The sequence below is a fragment of the Leptodactylus fuscus genome, chromosome 6 (assembly GCF_031893055.1).
Source record: "Leptodactylus fuscus isolate aLepFus1 chromosome 6, aLepFus1.hap2, whole genome shotgun sequence".
Lineage (NCBI taxonomy): Eukaryota > Metazoa > Chordata > Amphibia > Anura > Leptodactylidae > Leptodactylus > Leptodactylus fuscus.
Window position 1 is genome coordinate 38,821,659 of NC_134270.1, and position 15,774 is coordinate 38,837,432.

General features: G+C 44.0%; 1 protein-coding gene across 5 annotated transcripts in view; it reads left to right on the top strand.

Annotated features, from left to right (window-relative positions):
• CADM1 (cell adhesion molecule 1) overlaps nt 1-15,774 on the top strand; it is a 246,941-nt gene that overhangs the window by 148,780 nt on the left and 82,387 nt on the right. For all 5 annotated transcript variants that reach the window (XM_075279758.1, XM_075279754.1, XM_075279755.1 and 2 more), the window contains 3 exons: nt 2,760-2,906; nt 13,748-13,900; nt 15,197-15,334. In XM_075279758.1, the coding sequence (XP_075135859.1) occupies nt 2,760-2,906; nt 13,748-13,900; nt 15,197-15,334 (438 nt within the window). The remainder of the gene's footprint in view (nt 1-2,759; nt 2,907-13,747; nt 13,901-15,196; nt 15,335-15,774) is intronic.

Sequence of the window (15,774 nt, forward strand, 5' to 3'; positions counted from 1 at the left end):
CATTGGTTTGCACTGAAGTGGAATATACAGTAGTCCAAAAGTCTTTGAGCAGTGATGTCCGAGGTCACTACATTTTTTTTTATTGAGGTCTGAAATAAAGTAGCAGCACAACATTCAGTCCTAAGAAAAGATATTCTAGAATTATTTAATAGGGAATACAGTTATGTACTGAAAAAAGTCATGTTGGGAGAGAAGACCTTTCACTACCTCTACCAAGACCAGCTGTTTGCATTGTGCAATAGTCTCTTCTCTACTGACTCTAGCACAGAGGAATTTTTCTCTAGCCCCCACTGTTTCCATCCAATCAGCGCCGTTAGTTTTGGTGCCTGATATGGAAATTAAGTTATCTGATGTCAATTGAATGGTGTCAGGTAGGAGCAGGCAAAGGGGCATGGTTCAGATGTCTCTGAATCAGAGGCGGATAATGTCAGAGATCAGAATCGCACCACTTGCTTACTCCTGCCTGATATGCAGATCTTAACTAACATATCAAGCACCAAAACTAGCTGCACTGATTGCTCTGGAATGGTGGGGACTAGAAATAAAATTCCATTGTCACTGCAGCAATGCCTATTACAGGATGCAGAGATCTGGACTTTAGTACAATCATAATTGCCAGTCACTACCTCACCCTTAAAGAGGACCTTTCACCACTTGGGGCACATGCTGATTTATATACCGCTAGAAAGCCGACAGTGCGCTGAATTCAGTTTCGGCTTTTGTGTTCTCTTCCACGGTGAAGAGCTATCGGTGCCAGTACCGTAGCTCTTCACCGTCAGAAGGGTGTTTCTGATAGTCAGTCAGGAACGCCCTTCCTCACAGTAGCGCCTATAGTGCTGTACTGTGAGAGTGGGGAGGGACGAGTATTATCAGGAGGGGAGGGAGGCGTTCCTCACTGCTCAAACAGTACAGCGCTATAGGCGCTACTGTGAGGAAAGGTGCTCCTGACTGATTATCAGAAACACCCTTCTGACGGTGAAGAACTACAGTACCGGCACCAATAGCTCTTAACTGGGGGCACAGAACAGGAAAGCCAATAGTGTGCTGAAATCAGTGCACTGTCTGCTTTCTCGCGGTATATAAAACCGCATGTGCTCCAAGTGGTGAAAGGTCCTCTTTAAAAGGAATTGTACAGCTATCTAAAATGTAAAAAAAATAGAAGTATTGCTCAATTTACCCACCATTTCCGTTTTGCCGCTTCCTGCTCCTCTGGTCTCTGTATCCTGTTGTTCAGCCATGATTTCCTGACGTGGACTTGTGACCACCAAAGCCAAACACTGGCTGTAGCAGTGAACTATCAGTACCACTGAGATCACCTCCTAGAATATTGCCCCATGCACATGACCGAGTGTGCTGTCCGAAGGGGGCTACCTATGTTCCATTCCATTCTGATGATTATCGAGCAGGTCCTATCCTGGTCCGTCACATCAGAACGGAACCCCCCATTGATACAAGATGTGGAGACCAGTGGGCGACCAGAACGTGCCACAAGAGGAGTAAGCTCAAGACAATAGAATGTCAATACCAAGATGTATACAGAAATTAAAACCCTGGAAAATTTGGAATTATTTATGTTTGCAAGAATGTAATTTCATAATGGTTATGTTTATGGGAAAACCACTTTAATGGATGTTGCCCACCTCCTGATAGTTGTGTAGGTGCTGAAACACAGACTTTTTTCCTGAGACTCTTAAAGTTTGATTTTCATGTGACAAGCCCGACTTCTTTAGAGAATGTGCGGCCACACCAGTGTTCTTACGTTCCAGTGTATTGTATAGGGATGTGTCAAGGTGAATTCTTAGGCAAGGACACATTATTCACCAGCCATTGTTCACATCCTCGGTTACTACAGCGGATGAGAGGTGAACACTCTTTAGATTCAGCGTCTTTAACCATGAACAAGCAGTCTTCAGCTGCTCTTGCCACACCAGAACAGGTGGCCAGGACAGGGGGGAGTGCTGCTTTTCCCCCCCACCAGTCAGGCTACTAAATGTACTTGGAATGGTTCCCAGTAGTGTGTGTCAGGTTTTCAGGGAGCCTGTTTGCGAGACACCCACTGAACAGACCGTCGTCTTAAATAATTAAAGTTTTATAAAGGAAAGAAAAAAAATATAGCGTGGTGCACGTTCAATCTGTTCAACATGTGTTCAGACACAGGCTGTGATAAGGTGTTCCATCCTCAGCAGTACTAGCAGGTGTCTGCACTGCACAGCGAGGTGCGGAGCCTGGACACGAATCCCTGCCGCTCTGTCCTGCGAAACTAGAGTCACACAGTCCGGTGTTGTAAAGTCCTGAATGGTACCCTATTGTGGAAGCAATACTTCTATGGAAAACGGCATCTGATGTAGAGTGCAATATAACCTATGTATGATATCGAGGAGAGATTCGGTATAACCCCATAGACTTCTCTAAGCTTCTCCTAGAAATTTATGAATAAATGTTAACATACTCATTGTTACCATACCCAAATGCTGCAACCACTTGAACCAGCTGTGGTGGTCTGAGATGTCAGACCCCCACTCATTACATATCGATTATCTTCCCTGTCCTAAGCCCCAGAGATCCCCCTATAAGGTGTATATTGTATAATATAATACGAGCAGTCTGATTCTGACGTCATATGCTTGTTTTATGTTGTCGTTTGTTGTAATGTCCATGCCCATTTTTGGCAGTCCCGTCCTTTATCATTGCCCGTCCTTTGCCATACGATCTATAGGTACGTTGTCCTTATGAGTTTTATTTTCCTTTTTTTCCTCTAGGAGAGCGTCAGAATCTTGAGACGGAGAATGTGACAGTGGTGGAAGGAGAGGTCGCAACCATTAGTTGTCGAGTCAAGAACAATGATGATTCTGTAATCCAACTGCTGAACCCCAACCGGCAAACCATCTACTTCAGAGATTTCAGACGTAAGTGACTGCGGATTCTGTCCAGTTAGGGTTCCTGTGGGCCATTTGGGGAAGCGTTTTGGAGGTTGGACCCACCATCTTTATAGAACACTAGCATTTGCCCGCAACTTTGTACACGTGTCGTTGTTGACGACGATCCGCCCGCGACTCTGCTGTGGTGCATCTCTGTATATGCGCGCGTATCCACCTCCTGGGTGACCCCCTTTCTTCTCCCCCAAATCCCTCTCCTGTGTCCCCCTTCCCGCACACCCCCACCCCCAAACCCTCTCCACGGCTCCCCACTCTCGCGCGGCCCTGGGGTCCCCCCGGCGCCCCTAAACTCCTCTCCTGCGACCCCCCTCCTCGCACAAGTCCCCATGCTCCCCCCCAAACCCATCTCCTGCGTTTCCCATGTTGTGTGCCCCCCCTCCAAACCCCTCTCTCGTGCACCCCCGAACCCTACAGTCCCCCGGGGCACTCACAGACCCGGCACACCCGATACACTTGTCGTGGCCAACACAGCCAGGCCGCATGTCCACGTCTCTCCAGAGCTGCGAGTAGCCACCATTTTCTTCGTCTCGCACACTGTCCATAGGCCTGGCCACACAATGCCGCGAACCTATCGGACACTGGTTGAAGGACCTGGGATAACATTATCTCAGGTCCTGAAGCGTAGTCCGGAGCATACGTTCGGCACTAGCGGTCGAGAATTCCGAGCATTTAGCGGCATAGCAAGTAGCCTATGTTTCCTTCAAGGTGACCATCTAGGTTTGTGTGAAATGTCAGCCAAATTCGTTCAGCCGTTTTTGTGTGATGGAGGAACAAACATCCAAACCCACAAACTTTCACATTTATAGTAGGATGTCCACTTTAATTGCATTGCTATCCTATATCAAGATCTGGTATAACAACCAGAAATAGACCCTGGGGCCAAGGGGTTGTCTCCAGAGTCTGTTACAAATGGACCATTTTCTACTGGATCTTTGCCCATCTATGATCGTGTCAAAGCCCCTTGGCCAGTTCAATACTAACTAAATAAACTTTGTGATGCCCCTAAATATCAGCTTAATTTCTTCATTCAGATTTTAGATGCAGCTTTTGGTGTGTGTCAGGTTTAGATGTAGTCTCGGAAGCCAAGAGCACAAGTGGGGTGAAAAAGAGAGGAGATGCAGTACCTGTCCGCCATACTTTCACCCCCTTTTTGATCTCCACCTGGTTTTTACTTTAAAACTGGAATTCTGACCATATGCACGGCCTGCGTTGAAATTGTTTGTTAGCATGCACCTGGTTCGTATAGCTGCTCCGCACATAGCAAATATCTATGGAGGTGCCATCTGTTTTATGGACAAGATCAAAGAAAATGAGAATTCCCTTTCTCCCACAGCTCGACCACTGGATTCAAAGGATCCACAAGTGACAATCTGGCTGCGGGGTTGTCCCGCAGATTTATGTAGGTAAAATTCTCCAGTGTTAATACAGTAACAGGCAGGTGAATGAAGTTTTACAGATGATGTTCCAGAAATTTTTAAGAATCCGTAGTATGTAAATTTTTATTTCATATTCTCATGGTGGATTTCACACGTTTCATTTTAGCAGGAGTGAACTACACCGTGAATCCATAGAAAAGTTAGTATTCTATATGTTGATTTTGCTGTAAATTGGGGGTCTAAAATTTTTTACACCATCTGTAGACCTGTCCTGACAATGGAAATATGGTTTAACCATGTAGCAATTTCAGAGAACATAGGGTTGATTCGTTATGACTTGTATGCCAGTAAACCGGCATACAAGCCATGAATCATTTTTGGCTCAAGTTAGACTTTTTGCACAAAAATTTCAGCTTTTTAAGTTTTCTGCCCTGATTTTCGCACAGGGGACATGGCAAGAAGGAGCCATCACCTCTATTAGATTTATCATCATCGATGCATAGATTTTTGCTGAAGTGCCTCGGACCCTGGAGCCTGAATTTATTAAAGGTTAGGGCACTGATTATAGAGACTGCCCCAGAGTGGATATAGAGCAAACTCAGTGGCCGCTGGGGTGGGTGCTAAATAAACAAACAAAAAAAGCATGCCGGAAACCGAGAAGCTCATGTGATGATCACTGGAGAGGGACTGGTGATGTCACTCACATACGTCACAGCAGAGACCACTCATACTGAGCAGCATGCTCAGTTCTCCAGTGGACTACACCAAAATGGCACTTGGACTCACACATTACCACTCTGAATGGAGCGGCACTGCGCATGTCCGAGATTTCAACTGCAGGAGCGTGATCTGGGTGGACGAACATGCAGGAAGGAGGAGGGTAGATAGAGCACAAGTACTGAAGGGGCGGGAACAGAGGTGAGATGGGAGGGTGCTCGGAGTAAAGGGTACTCCGTGGGGTTGATTAGCATAAATGTTTATAGGGTTTTAGGGCGTCTTAAAAATATAAAGGCAGCAATAAAATAGTCTTTTTAAAGGCTATTCAGAAATGTGTGCAATTAAAAATGAGTTTTACCAATGAGAGACTCCCTTTAAACTGTACCGCGAAGTATAAGGCAACTTTTCAGAAATGAATGGCGCTGGTAAATATCATAAAATTTGTAATTTATCTTATTTCAGAAATCTGTTTTCTTCCCTATCTATCAAGATGAGTTACTTTTACATATTAGTCTATGGAGCCAGGGAACTCTGTTAGGGCTAGTTCGCACGGAGTCAAATGAGCCAGATTTTGACGTGGAATCCACGTCAGAATCTGGCTCAAAAAACCACCTCCCATTGAAATCAATGGGAGCTGGTCATTTCCTTTTTCTGCGAGTGATTTGTTTCCGCTCACGGAAAAAAAGAAGCGAGCCGCCCTTTCTTCAGGCAGATTTCACAGCTAATTCAGCCATGGATATCCGCCTCGCGACACCTCACTCCTGACTAGGCCCATTCATTTGGGCCTAATCCGGAGCGGAAAGCCGCGACTGTCGGAAGCCAGTAGTTTTTTGGTCAGGATTTTGAGGCTGAATTTGCCTCAAAATCCTGACGAAAAAGACATCTCCCATTGAAATCAATGGTAGCCAGTCAGTTCCTTTTTCTGGGAGCGGTTTGTTCCGGCTCCCTGAAAAAAGAAGCGATATACTCATTCATTGGGCCTCTCGCCTCCTCCCAACTAGGCCCATTCATTGGGCCTAATCCGGAGTAGAGTCCGCGACTGGATGCCGGTGCACTGCAGCGGCATCAAGTCGCAGCTACCCGTTTTTTTAGCCCAGAGACTGAGGCAGCCTCCGCCTCAGTCTCCGGACCAAAAAACCCTGTGTGAACCCGACCTTACATAAACACACAGCCTTAGTGAAAATAAGGTAGAGAAGGAAACAGATTTCCTTAATAATTTATATTACAAAGTCTCTTATATTCACTTGTCCTATTAAATTATTAAAAGTTGTTTTGTACTTGGTTGTACACCATCAGTATCTGCACATACAATACGTGCAGTGCTAGGGTATGTTTACACAGAGGGTTTTTTGCCATGGTTTTTCTCTCCAGCACACCGTATGGACTTGTAAACTTCCCTTAAAAAAAAAAAAAACTTGCGGTTTTTGATGTGGTTTTTGAAAAAACTGCACCTAAAACACGCCACGTTTTTTTCCACCTCCTATACATCGCAATGGGTTATTCACGGCAGAATTCATGTCACTGGCTTCTCCCCTCTAGTTGAAAAAAAAAATTAGCTAGAGAAAAAAAAAGACACCAGTCAGCTACTGAATCCCATTGAAATATTTTTTATTATTATTATTTTATTTTTTTTTTTTAATGCAGATTGTGAGCCCCATATAGGGATCACAATGTACATTTATTTTTTTTGTCTCCTATCAGTATGTCTTTGTAGAACGGTAGGAAATCCATGCAAACTCCTTGCAGATGTTGTTCCTGGTGGGATTCGAACCCAGGACTCCAGCACTGCAAGGCTGCAGTGCTAACCACTGTGCCACCGTGTTGCCCCCCATTAAAATGAATTTTTGAGGCTGATTCCCTCCGTGTGAACATACCCTTAGTTTGGATTTGTAACCATTGCATGGTTTGGATGAAACCATTTGCAACCCCTCCAATGTCTGGCCATCGTGCTATATGTTCTAGATTATTACATTTGCCTTTTTTCGAAGCCAAGAGATCGTCCCACGAATAATTATTTCATGCTGCTGACTTGGTTTGACAGCTGCTCTGCTCCATCGGCATGTTACATGTTTTATTACATACATCATGTTGCATTACATCATGCTTTTGACAGTCACTCGGTCACAAATGGCTTCTGATTTATTGATTGCTGTAGAAAAACAATCTGTCATCACAATCCACACTAAGCAGATCTGTAAAATTTAAGGGTCCGCCAAATCTTTGCTGCACAGTAATGCTATTACAATCCCCGGCACAGCTATAGACGCAGTTACTCCCTTATCTGATGGATCTCGGTAATGCATTATTACTTCCCAGCTCTGTAGGATGGCTTATTACAGGTAATGTTACACATTTCTCAGCAGTACTTCTTTTTCTTTCCCCTTGGCCTGTTACTCAGTGATACGTAATGGTTTATTTATTCTCTGTATTTGCTGTGCGCTTCCCCAGTAAGTGCACTAATGCAGTGCCTATCTTCCCCGTAGTTTACACACAGCTGTCTAGTGATAGTTTTTGTGCTGTAGCAATAGATATTTTTCAGTGAAAAGGGGAGGTTGCGGTATTGCAGGTGTAGGACTTTATTATCTGCTAAGGCTGAGTTCACACCAACTCAATTACGCCAGCAAAACAACGAAAAAGCAGTCAGTGTATAGATGTAGCAAAGTTTAAAGGGGTCTTCCAGCCCAACATGCATATTTCATAATAAAGGGGTTGTCCAGACTAAAATAGGTAAAAAAAAATAAAACCATACTCATCTGTCTCCGGTGCTCCATTGTTCTCTCAGAGCGGTCCAATACTGCTGATCGGCAATGGAAGTCCTCACCAGCTTTGGTGTCCTGGGTCCCTTCCACTGAGGGTAAGTTCACACACAGTTTTTTTGATTGGAACCTGAAGCGAAGGCCGCCTCAGGTTCTGATCCAAAAACCAACTAGCCATGACTGAAAGCCGGTGCACTGCAGCGGCATCCAGCCGCGCACTCTGCTCCGGATTAGGCCCAATGAATGGCAAGGCAACTCGGCCTGAAGAATGAGCGCCTCGCTTCTTTTTTCCGGGAGCCGGAAGAAATGGCTCCCGGAAAAAGACCTGAGTGGCTCCCATTGATTTCAACAGGAGCCAACTTTTTCGTCAGGGCTTTGAGGCGGATACAGCCTCAAAACACTGTCCAAAAAACTCTGTGTGAACTCACCCTGAGGCCGCTGATTGGTCACATGACTGTTGAGGCCAATCAGTGACCTCTGCGGCCTAATGAAGGGAACCTGGGACATTTATTGGCCTCAGTGGTCACGTGTGTCAGGGACTTCTGCTGGAAGAAAACAACAAAGCTGCACGACCACACCATACTGGGAGACATCGGAGCACCGGGGATAGATGAATGTGTTTTGTTTTGTTTTTTTGTTTGTTTTGTTTGTTTGTTTTTTTTTGGGGGGGGGATGGGGGGATTTCACCTTCCTTGGCCTAATTAAAAAAAAAAAAAAAAAATTACATATTAGCCTGGATGACTCATTTAATGCTTTAAATACACAGTTTGTATCAAACGATAACTTGGCCTTTTTAAGTTCAGTTTAAAGTTTACTACATTTGTAGAATAGTACAATGTCCATTGAAGTCAACAGGGTCCGAGTCTTCCAGAGTGAGGTTTAGGCTTTGTATCAGCTTTACCCTTTGGATAATATATCCTAAATACGGATCCCATTATGATATCCATATGCCCAGATATGGTATATAAACAATGATTGTCGTAAGTGAACATGCCCTTTAAAGACCATTAAAGTTGGCTCTTCTCCGGAAGGAAGAAAACAGTTTCTCTTGTGCCATGTGTTCCCTGTAAGTCAACATCCAACCAATAAAAAAAGTTGACATGTCAGTTCACTGTATTGTATTGTACTGTATTAGGCCCGGTTCACATCTGCGTTCGGGTTTCCATTCGGAGAGTCCGCTTGGGGACCCCCCCGAACGGAAACCTATCTGCATAAAAAAGCGGTTATCTAAGGAATCCCGTGGACCCCATAGACTATAATGGGATCCGTGTGGTTTCCGTGCGAAAAATGCAGAGAGAAAAGTGCTGCTTACAGGACTTTTCTCTCCGAATATTTCCTGCGGATAGGGTATCGGAATGGCCTGAACGCAGATGTGAACCGGGCCTTATACTGGTTTGCTGAATGTGACACAGCTCCGGAGCTTACTAGATGTGATTGAGGTTCCAGCCGGTATATAGAGACTTGCAGGCTGTACCAACAATTGGGCAAGAACCTCATAACGGCTGTCTACAGACCTTGGTTGATATACCTAGTCCTGTTTTACACTCTTACTATGGGTGTTGTTTTGCCTTCACTTGGTCGTCTGCCATGTGGACTTTAATTCCCTGTAGAGTTTTATTTTTGTTTTTCCCAATTTGTGGACGATTTCTTGTGAAATCTCGATCACCACCAGGAATGTGCAAACTTTTATGGCCAGCTGTTTATTTTTAAGAACAAGCTGTCTGTCTCCAGCTGGAGCTTCTGTGAGATCTGACAGTTCTCCTGACTTGTGTGATTTAGTAAATTATGTATTTTTCATTAAATAAATCTGACCCCTCTTTGCTTAGAATTGTTCCTCTGATAATTCTTCTAGAATTTGTAAAGTGCTATATGTTGAGTGTTTTTTCAGACCCACACTGTCCGATCAGTCCTTCTGGTGTCAGACTGTACAGGGACAGACGGTGGTGACAGAACCCTGTGCTTCAGGGAGGTGGTGGAGGTGAAGTGTCACAGTGCACAGCCACCAACAATGGAAATATCGATAAGCTAGAGAAAGGTTACTGTGCAGGTAGAAGAATAGCAATTAAACAACAAATAAGAATAAAAGCCAAAACCAAATCCTCTGATGCTGAGGACTAGACTGAGGACCAGTTGTAATAGGCACATTGCTGAGGACCAGTTGTAGTAGGCACATTGCTGAGGACCAGTCAGTTGTAGAAGGCACATTGCTGAGGACCAGTTGTAGTAGGCACATTGCTGAGGACCAGACAGTTGTAGTAGACACATTGCTGAGGACCAGTCAGTTGTAGAAGGCACATTGCTGAGAACCAGTCAGTTGTAGCAGGCACATTGCTGAGGACCAGTTGTAGTAGGCACATTGCTGAGGACCAGTCAGTTGTAGAAGGCACATTGCTGAGGACCAGTCAGTTATAGTAGACACATTGCTGAGGACCAGTCAGTTGTAGAAGGCACATTGCTGAGGACCAGTCAGTTGTAGTAGACACATTGCTGAGGACCAGTCAGTTGTAGTAGACACATTGCTGAGAACCAGACAGTTGTAGCAGGCACATTGCTGAGGACCAGTTGTAGTAGGCACATTTCTGAGGACCAGTTGTAGTAGGCACATTGCTGAGCACCAGTTGTAGTAGGCACATTGCTGAGGACCAGTCAGTTGTAGTAGGCATATTGCTGAGAACCAGTCAGTTGTAGCAGGCATATTGCTAAGGACCAGTTGCAGTAGGCACATTGCTGAGGACCAGTTGTAGTAGGCATATTGCTAAGGACCAGTTGTAGTAGGCACATTGCTAAGGACCAGTCAGTTATAGTAGACACATTGCTGAGGACCAGTTGTAGTAGGCACATTGCTGAGGACCAGTCAGTTGTAGTAGGCACATTGCTAAGGACCAGTCAGTTATAGTAGACACATTGCTGAGGACCAGTTGTAGTAGGCACATTGCTGAGGACCAGTCAGTTGTAGAAGGCACATTGCTGAGGACCAGTTGTAGTAGGCACATTGCTGAGGACCAGACAGTTGTAGTCGGCACATTGCTGAGGACCAGACAGTTGTAGTAGGGACATTGGGATCTGCTCATTACATTGCATCGGAGAAACAGTGGCGATTACACCTTCTATTAGGTAAGACATTGTTACTTTCTTTAGCCTTCAGACACTTTGGATTGCTTGAGGTGTTACTTAGCAGCAGACAATATAGCTCATTACCCAGCATCCCCACCCCTCCGTGCTATGACTAATAACTGAATAAATGCTATCATACTGCTCGTCCTGACCTCGCTTTTTCATTGTCACTCCAAGTCTTTAACATTATGTTGATCTCTCCTGGCCACAGATGGCTTCGGCTGCATTGCTTATGTTTATCCCCCGCCCCTCCTGATTCTATGACTCATTATGGACGTCTATATATGTGTTCTTAGGTTGTTCACTACTGAAGGAAACAATATGAACCTTTATCTATCCATAGGCAGCTCCCTTTTATATAGTTTGCAGCTTTTCTTCCTATTGAGTAAAGATCAATGTCGTACAATATTTGCTATTGTCAGTGTGAAGAAAGCCATAAGTAAACAATGCTTCAGCGCAAAAGGTGTCGCGAAAGCGTTTATTTTTCTGGTTTTTCCTTTCTCATATTCATCTCCTGTTTTTCAAACTCTGCAAGTGTTTCAGGGATGCCAAGTGTTCCTCTGCTGCCATATAGAGATGGGTAAACCTCACGAGATTTATTTTGCCAGATCTTAATGGGTTTGTCCGCCTGTTTCGTCAGTGGATCACAATAAAACGGATACTAGAAATGGATGAACCTCATGAGATTTGTTTCGCTGAATATCCATGGGTTCATCCAAGTTTGGGCCCAAACCAGAAGATCAGACCTCAGAGTATAGTAAGCAGAGACCTAGAGTAGGTGTGGAAGCATGATGAATACTTATACTTGCCTTCCCTTGCACGTCTTGGGCTCTTGTAGCATTCAGGCTTCTCTCTAGATCCTATTCTGGCTTCCTGGATGATGTTCCCCATCCAGGGGGCTTCTGGACCTGGTATCATAATGCTTTAACACAAGTAGTATGATGTCATGCCCTATGTGACCACAAGCCACAGCATTGCTTCAGTGACCCATGACATCACCCAGGAGGTTTGAAGACCACTGAACAGTACCAAGGGAGCCCAGGAGAGGTGAGTATAAGTATCAATTATGATTTTTCACTTTCCCTTGACTTCTCGTTAATATCCTCTGTGGTTTGAAGACACCCCAGAGTATAATAGTAATTTGTGGGTACCGAACCCCAGAAGTTTGGTTGGGTCGAGCCTGAAACATTTTAGGAAATGAGGCCAGAATCCAGATTTATCATCTCTACTTCCAGACTTCCCCTATTTGATAATACCCATCACAGAGTTGTAGTGGAACCTGTGGTGGTAAAACAGAGCACAAAATGCCACAGTTAGATCCTGAATGGGTCGGTAGTAGATCCCAAAATCTGGTTAGGGATCAACTTTCTCTTTTTAGAGTCTACTTGCCATAGACCTAGCCAAATTTCAGGGCTCTTTTATGAGTCCAAGACTTCATTCACATGGCAAGGCAGAGCATTTACACCAGTGGCTACAGTTTGTTCTTTTTCTTGGGTCGTTCATATGAACTGTTAACATAATGGTCATGTGAACAGAGTCATTAAAGTCTACGATGAACGAATGAATCCTTTCATGTGAATGAGACCTAACATTGACTTATGGGCTACCTGTGACACTAGAGAACACTTTCTTCTTTCTAGAACAGATTTGGTTTACATACTTGGAGCATTGCTTGTAAAACTTCATCCTTCTTCTGGATCTCTTGAATGAGAGCTAGTACACCACCTCATGTAGTCCACACCCTTGTCTGTACTGAAGATGGACAAGAAACCCAAAGTGGCTGTTTACAGATAGGTGTCTGATTTGGCAAATGTCCCTAGTCTTCTTTCAACACTCCTGATTCAATCCTTGATTTACAAAATAGCTTCTTTTAGGTGACTCTTCTTGGTAAAAAATATGCAAATCTATTCTCCAGGATGGAATTAGGAGAACAGAGTGCACTCTGTACACCACCCTATAGAGGGCAGCATCCTTAACATCATGAACGACTCAGTTATAAAGTCTTTTAATCATAATGTGGATTTAATTGCTAAATCAGTATTTCTGTCCCAAAAGGAACAGATTCCCAACTATGGATTATGGATGCTGCCCTCTATAGGGTGGTGTACAGAGTGCACTCTGTTCTCCTAATTCCATCCAGGAGACTAGATTTGCATATTTTTTACCCATAATCCCTAGCGGAGCAGGAATGACTTGTAAGTCTCCGTACTGCCTATGTAGGCGAACACTCTCCCTAATGTGGACGAGTGCCCCCATACCCTCTTTCTTCTTGAGAAGATCAAATTTACATACAGTACTTTTCATCCAATGGCCATTGCACATAAGTCTCCATATCTCATCTAGATCCACCAGTACCTCATCTGAGAACCAGTACACCCCATACATATTTATGATGTGGAAGTAACCTAAGAAAAGGAACATTTGTAGGAAGCTATAGCTTTGTTTTGTTCAGTCCTGGTAAATCAGTGCTCACCATTAAATAGAAGCGGATGGAAGACAAGCATTTCATACAGCCATGTTTTCTCTGAATGGAAGATCATACTGAAGACTGTATTCAATATCTATAAAGCCAGAGATTAGGCATTTGCACTCCGACAAGAAATGTACTAAGAACTCCACATACTAAGTGCATTCCAATAAGTTGATTCCCAATACGTCTTGGCACTATTGATTTTTCTAAATAGTTTTCTTTTTAACTAGTCCATTTGCTGACTTAATGGTTTTTAGTGTTTGCCTTTTGATACTTTGTATAATGTATTTTTCTCCAGGATGGATATCGATATCTCGTGCTTTTGTGTAGGTCTCGTTTTCTAAAATGTAACAATATTTTTTTCCTTTTACTCTTCAGCCTTGAAGGATTCGCGATTCCAGCTGGTGAACTTCTCCAGTAGCGAGTTGAGGGTGTCTCTCACCAATGTGTCCATCCACGATGAGGGGCGATACTTCTGCCAGCTGTACACAGACCCCCCACAGGAGGCGTATACGACAATTACTGTGCTTAGTAAGGACTTACCACGTTTTTGTTTTTGTTTTTCTCTACTTCCGCCTTTTTTATCTGTTACCACCATTTTATTCAGATCTTACTTCACTATTCTTCTGAACCCGTTTCCTGATTTCTTTTGAATCCCACTGTTTCCTCCTACTAAAATTGTAGTTTCATTTATGCGGCTGTACAGTTGGAAAGCTAATGTTGCTACATTCTGTTGACCTTCATTGTCATCTAATGTTTCATCTACATCTGTTGTCTTCCGAGCAATCTGTCCTGACTTCCCGCAATGTTTTTCTTTTATTTTGTGTTAATATTTATCCTTCCAGCTTTGATGATTCATGTTAACGCTTTGATTTCTCTTCCATTTTTGCTCTTTCCCCCCCCCCCCCACATACTTGATAATATTGTTTGATTGGAAGTTGATTTTTTTTTTAGTCTGTCATTGCAAAGTAATGGAAGAAATAAAGATTACCATTGCATTCCCTGCACTGGATAAGCATACTAATACATATCCAGGTCTCCAGAGCCTTGATGGTTACGTTTTCAGGACGCAACAGAGGGGGCTTTAGGTCTCCTTCATCTGCCTCCCCTGCTGCCTCTACTCTATGGACAGGCAGCCGGATTAGAGGGGAGTTGGTGGTCCTATACCGCTGAGTGTACCTGTCTTCTGAATGGAACAGGGGCGTAATCTGCTGGCATCACTTTATCTCTCCAAAGAATTCGCCAAGTTGAAACCCAATTATCCAATCCTTCTCTCCTCTGAAAGAGTCAAAAGGCCCGCATACACATTACATGAGGGTCCAGTCCCACCGGGATCTATGAGTTAGGCTAAGTTCGCACAGAGTTTTTTGGTCAGGGTTTTGAGGCTGCATCCATCTTAAAATCCTGACCAAAAAGACTCAGGTCTTTTTTCCGGAAGCTGTTTCTTCCGGCTCCTGGAAAAAAGAAGCGAGATGCTCACTGTATCCCGACATTGTTGGGGTTAACTTTTGCCTGAGGTATACAACTTGCTTTAAGAGGTATTAATATTGATAACTTATCCCTTGAATGTAATAAAGCTGCAGTACTGTTCATGGCCACTGCATAATATACGGCACTGTGTCTGTTTCAGGGAGTTATAGCTCTATAATCAGGTCTTCGGGGATGGTGTCAATGAATACTCATCTATGGCTGGGTCATCAGTTGTAAAGTCCCTTGAGCCATTGGTCTACATTGATATTTCGGTTGGGCCTGCTCTAGTAGCATTGACTATTTTTGTGATATTTGGGTTCCTGACTTTCTCTCACTTCATCTTTGTTGTTTTTTCAGTTCCACCAAACAACTTGGTGATCGATGTGCAGAAGGACACCTATGTAGAAGGGGAAGAAGTGGAAATGAATTGCACAGCTATGGCCAGCAAACCAGCAGCCGTAATACGCTGGTACAAGGGAAACCAGGAGCTGGAAGGTGAGATTAAATAGAGAGTATTCGGTACAGGTGAGACAAGAGGTGGTGTAAGGACACCTTTATGGAAGGTTCAAACAATTCTCTGAAACATGTAAGCCCAGTGGCTCCAACCTAAGGCACCTAAAAGCACCTGGGTCCCAATGCAAAATCTGTATCAGGGCCACCAATTTCCATGTGCCGTCTATAATATTGGTACTTTATTATAGTGTAAAGAGTCTTTTGGCCCCCTCAAGCTCCAGGGCCGGTAGGAATGTTACCTCTGCATCCTCTATAGTTATACCCCTGGCCCCAACTATAACAAAGCTACAACCCCCAACCTTCTGGGACTAGTGTTGAGCGAGTAGTATTCGATCAAATACCTCGCCGGCATAGGAATGCATGTAATTGGCCAAAAACCAAGGGGTTAAATGCCTCGAATATTTGATGAGTTTGACCCCTTG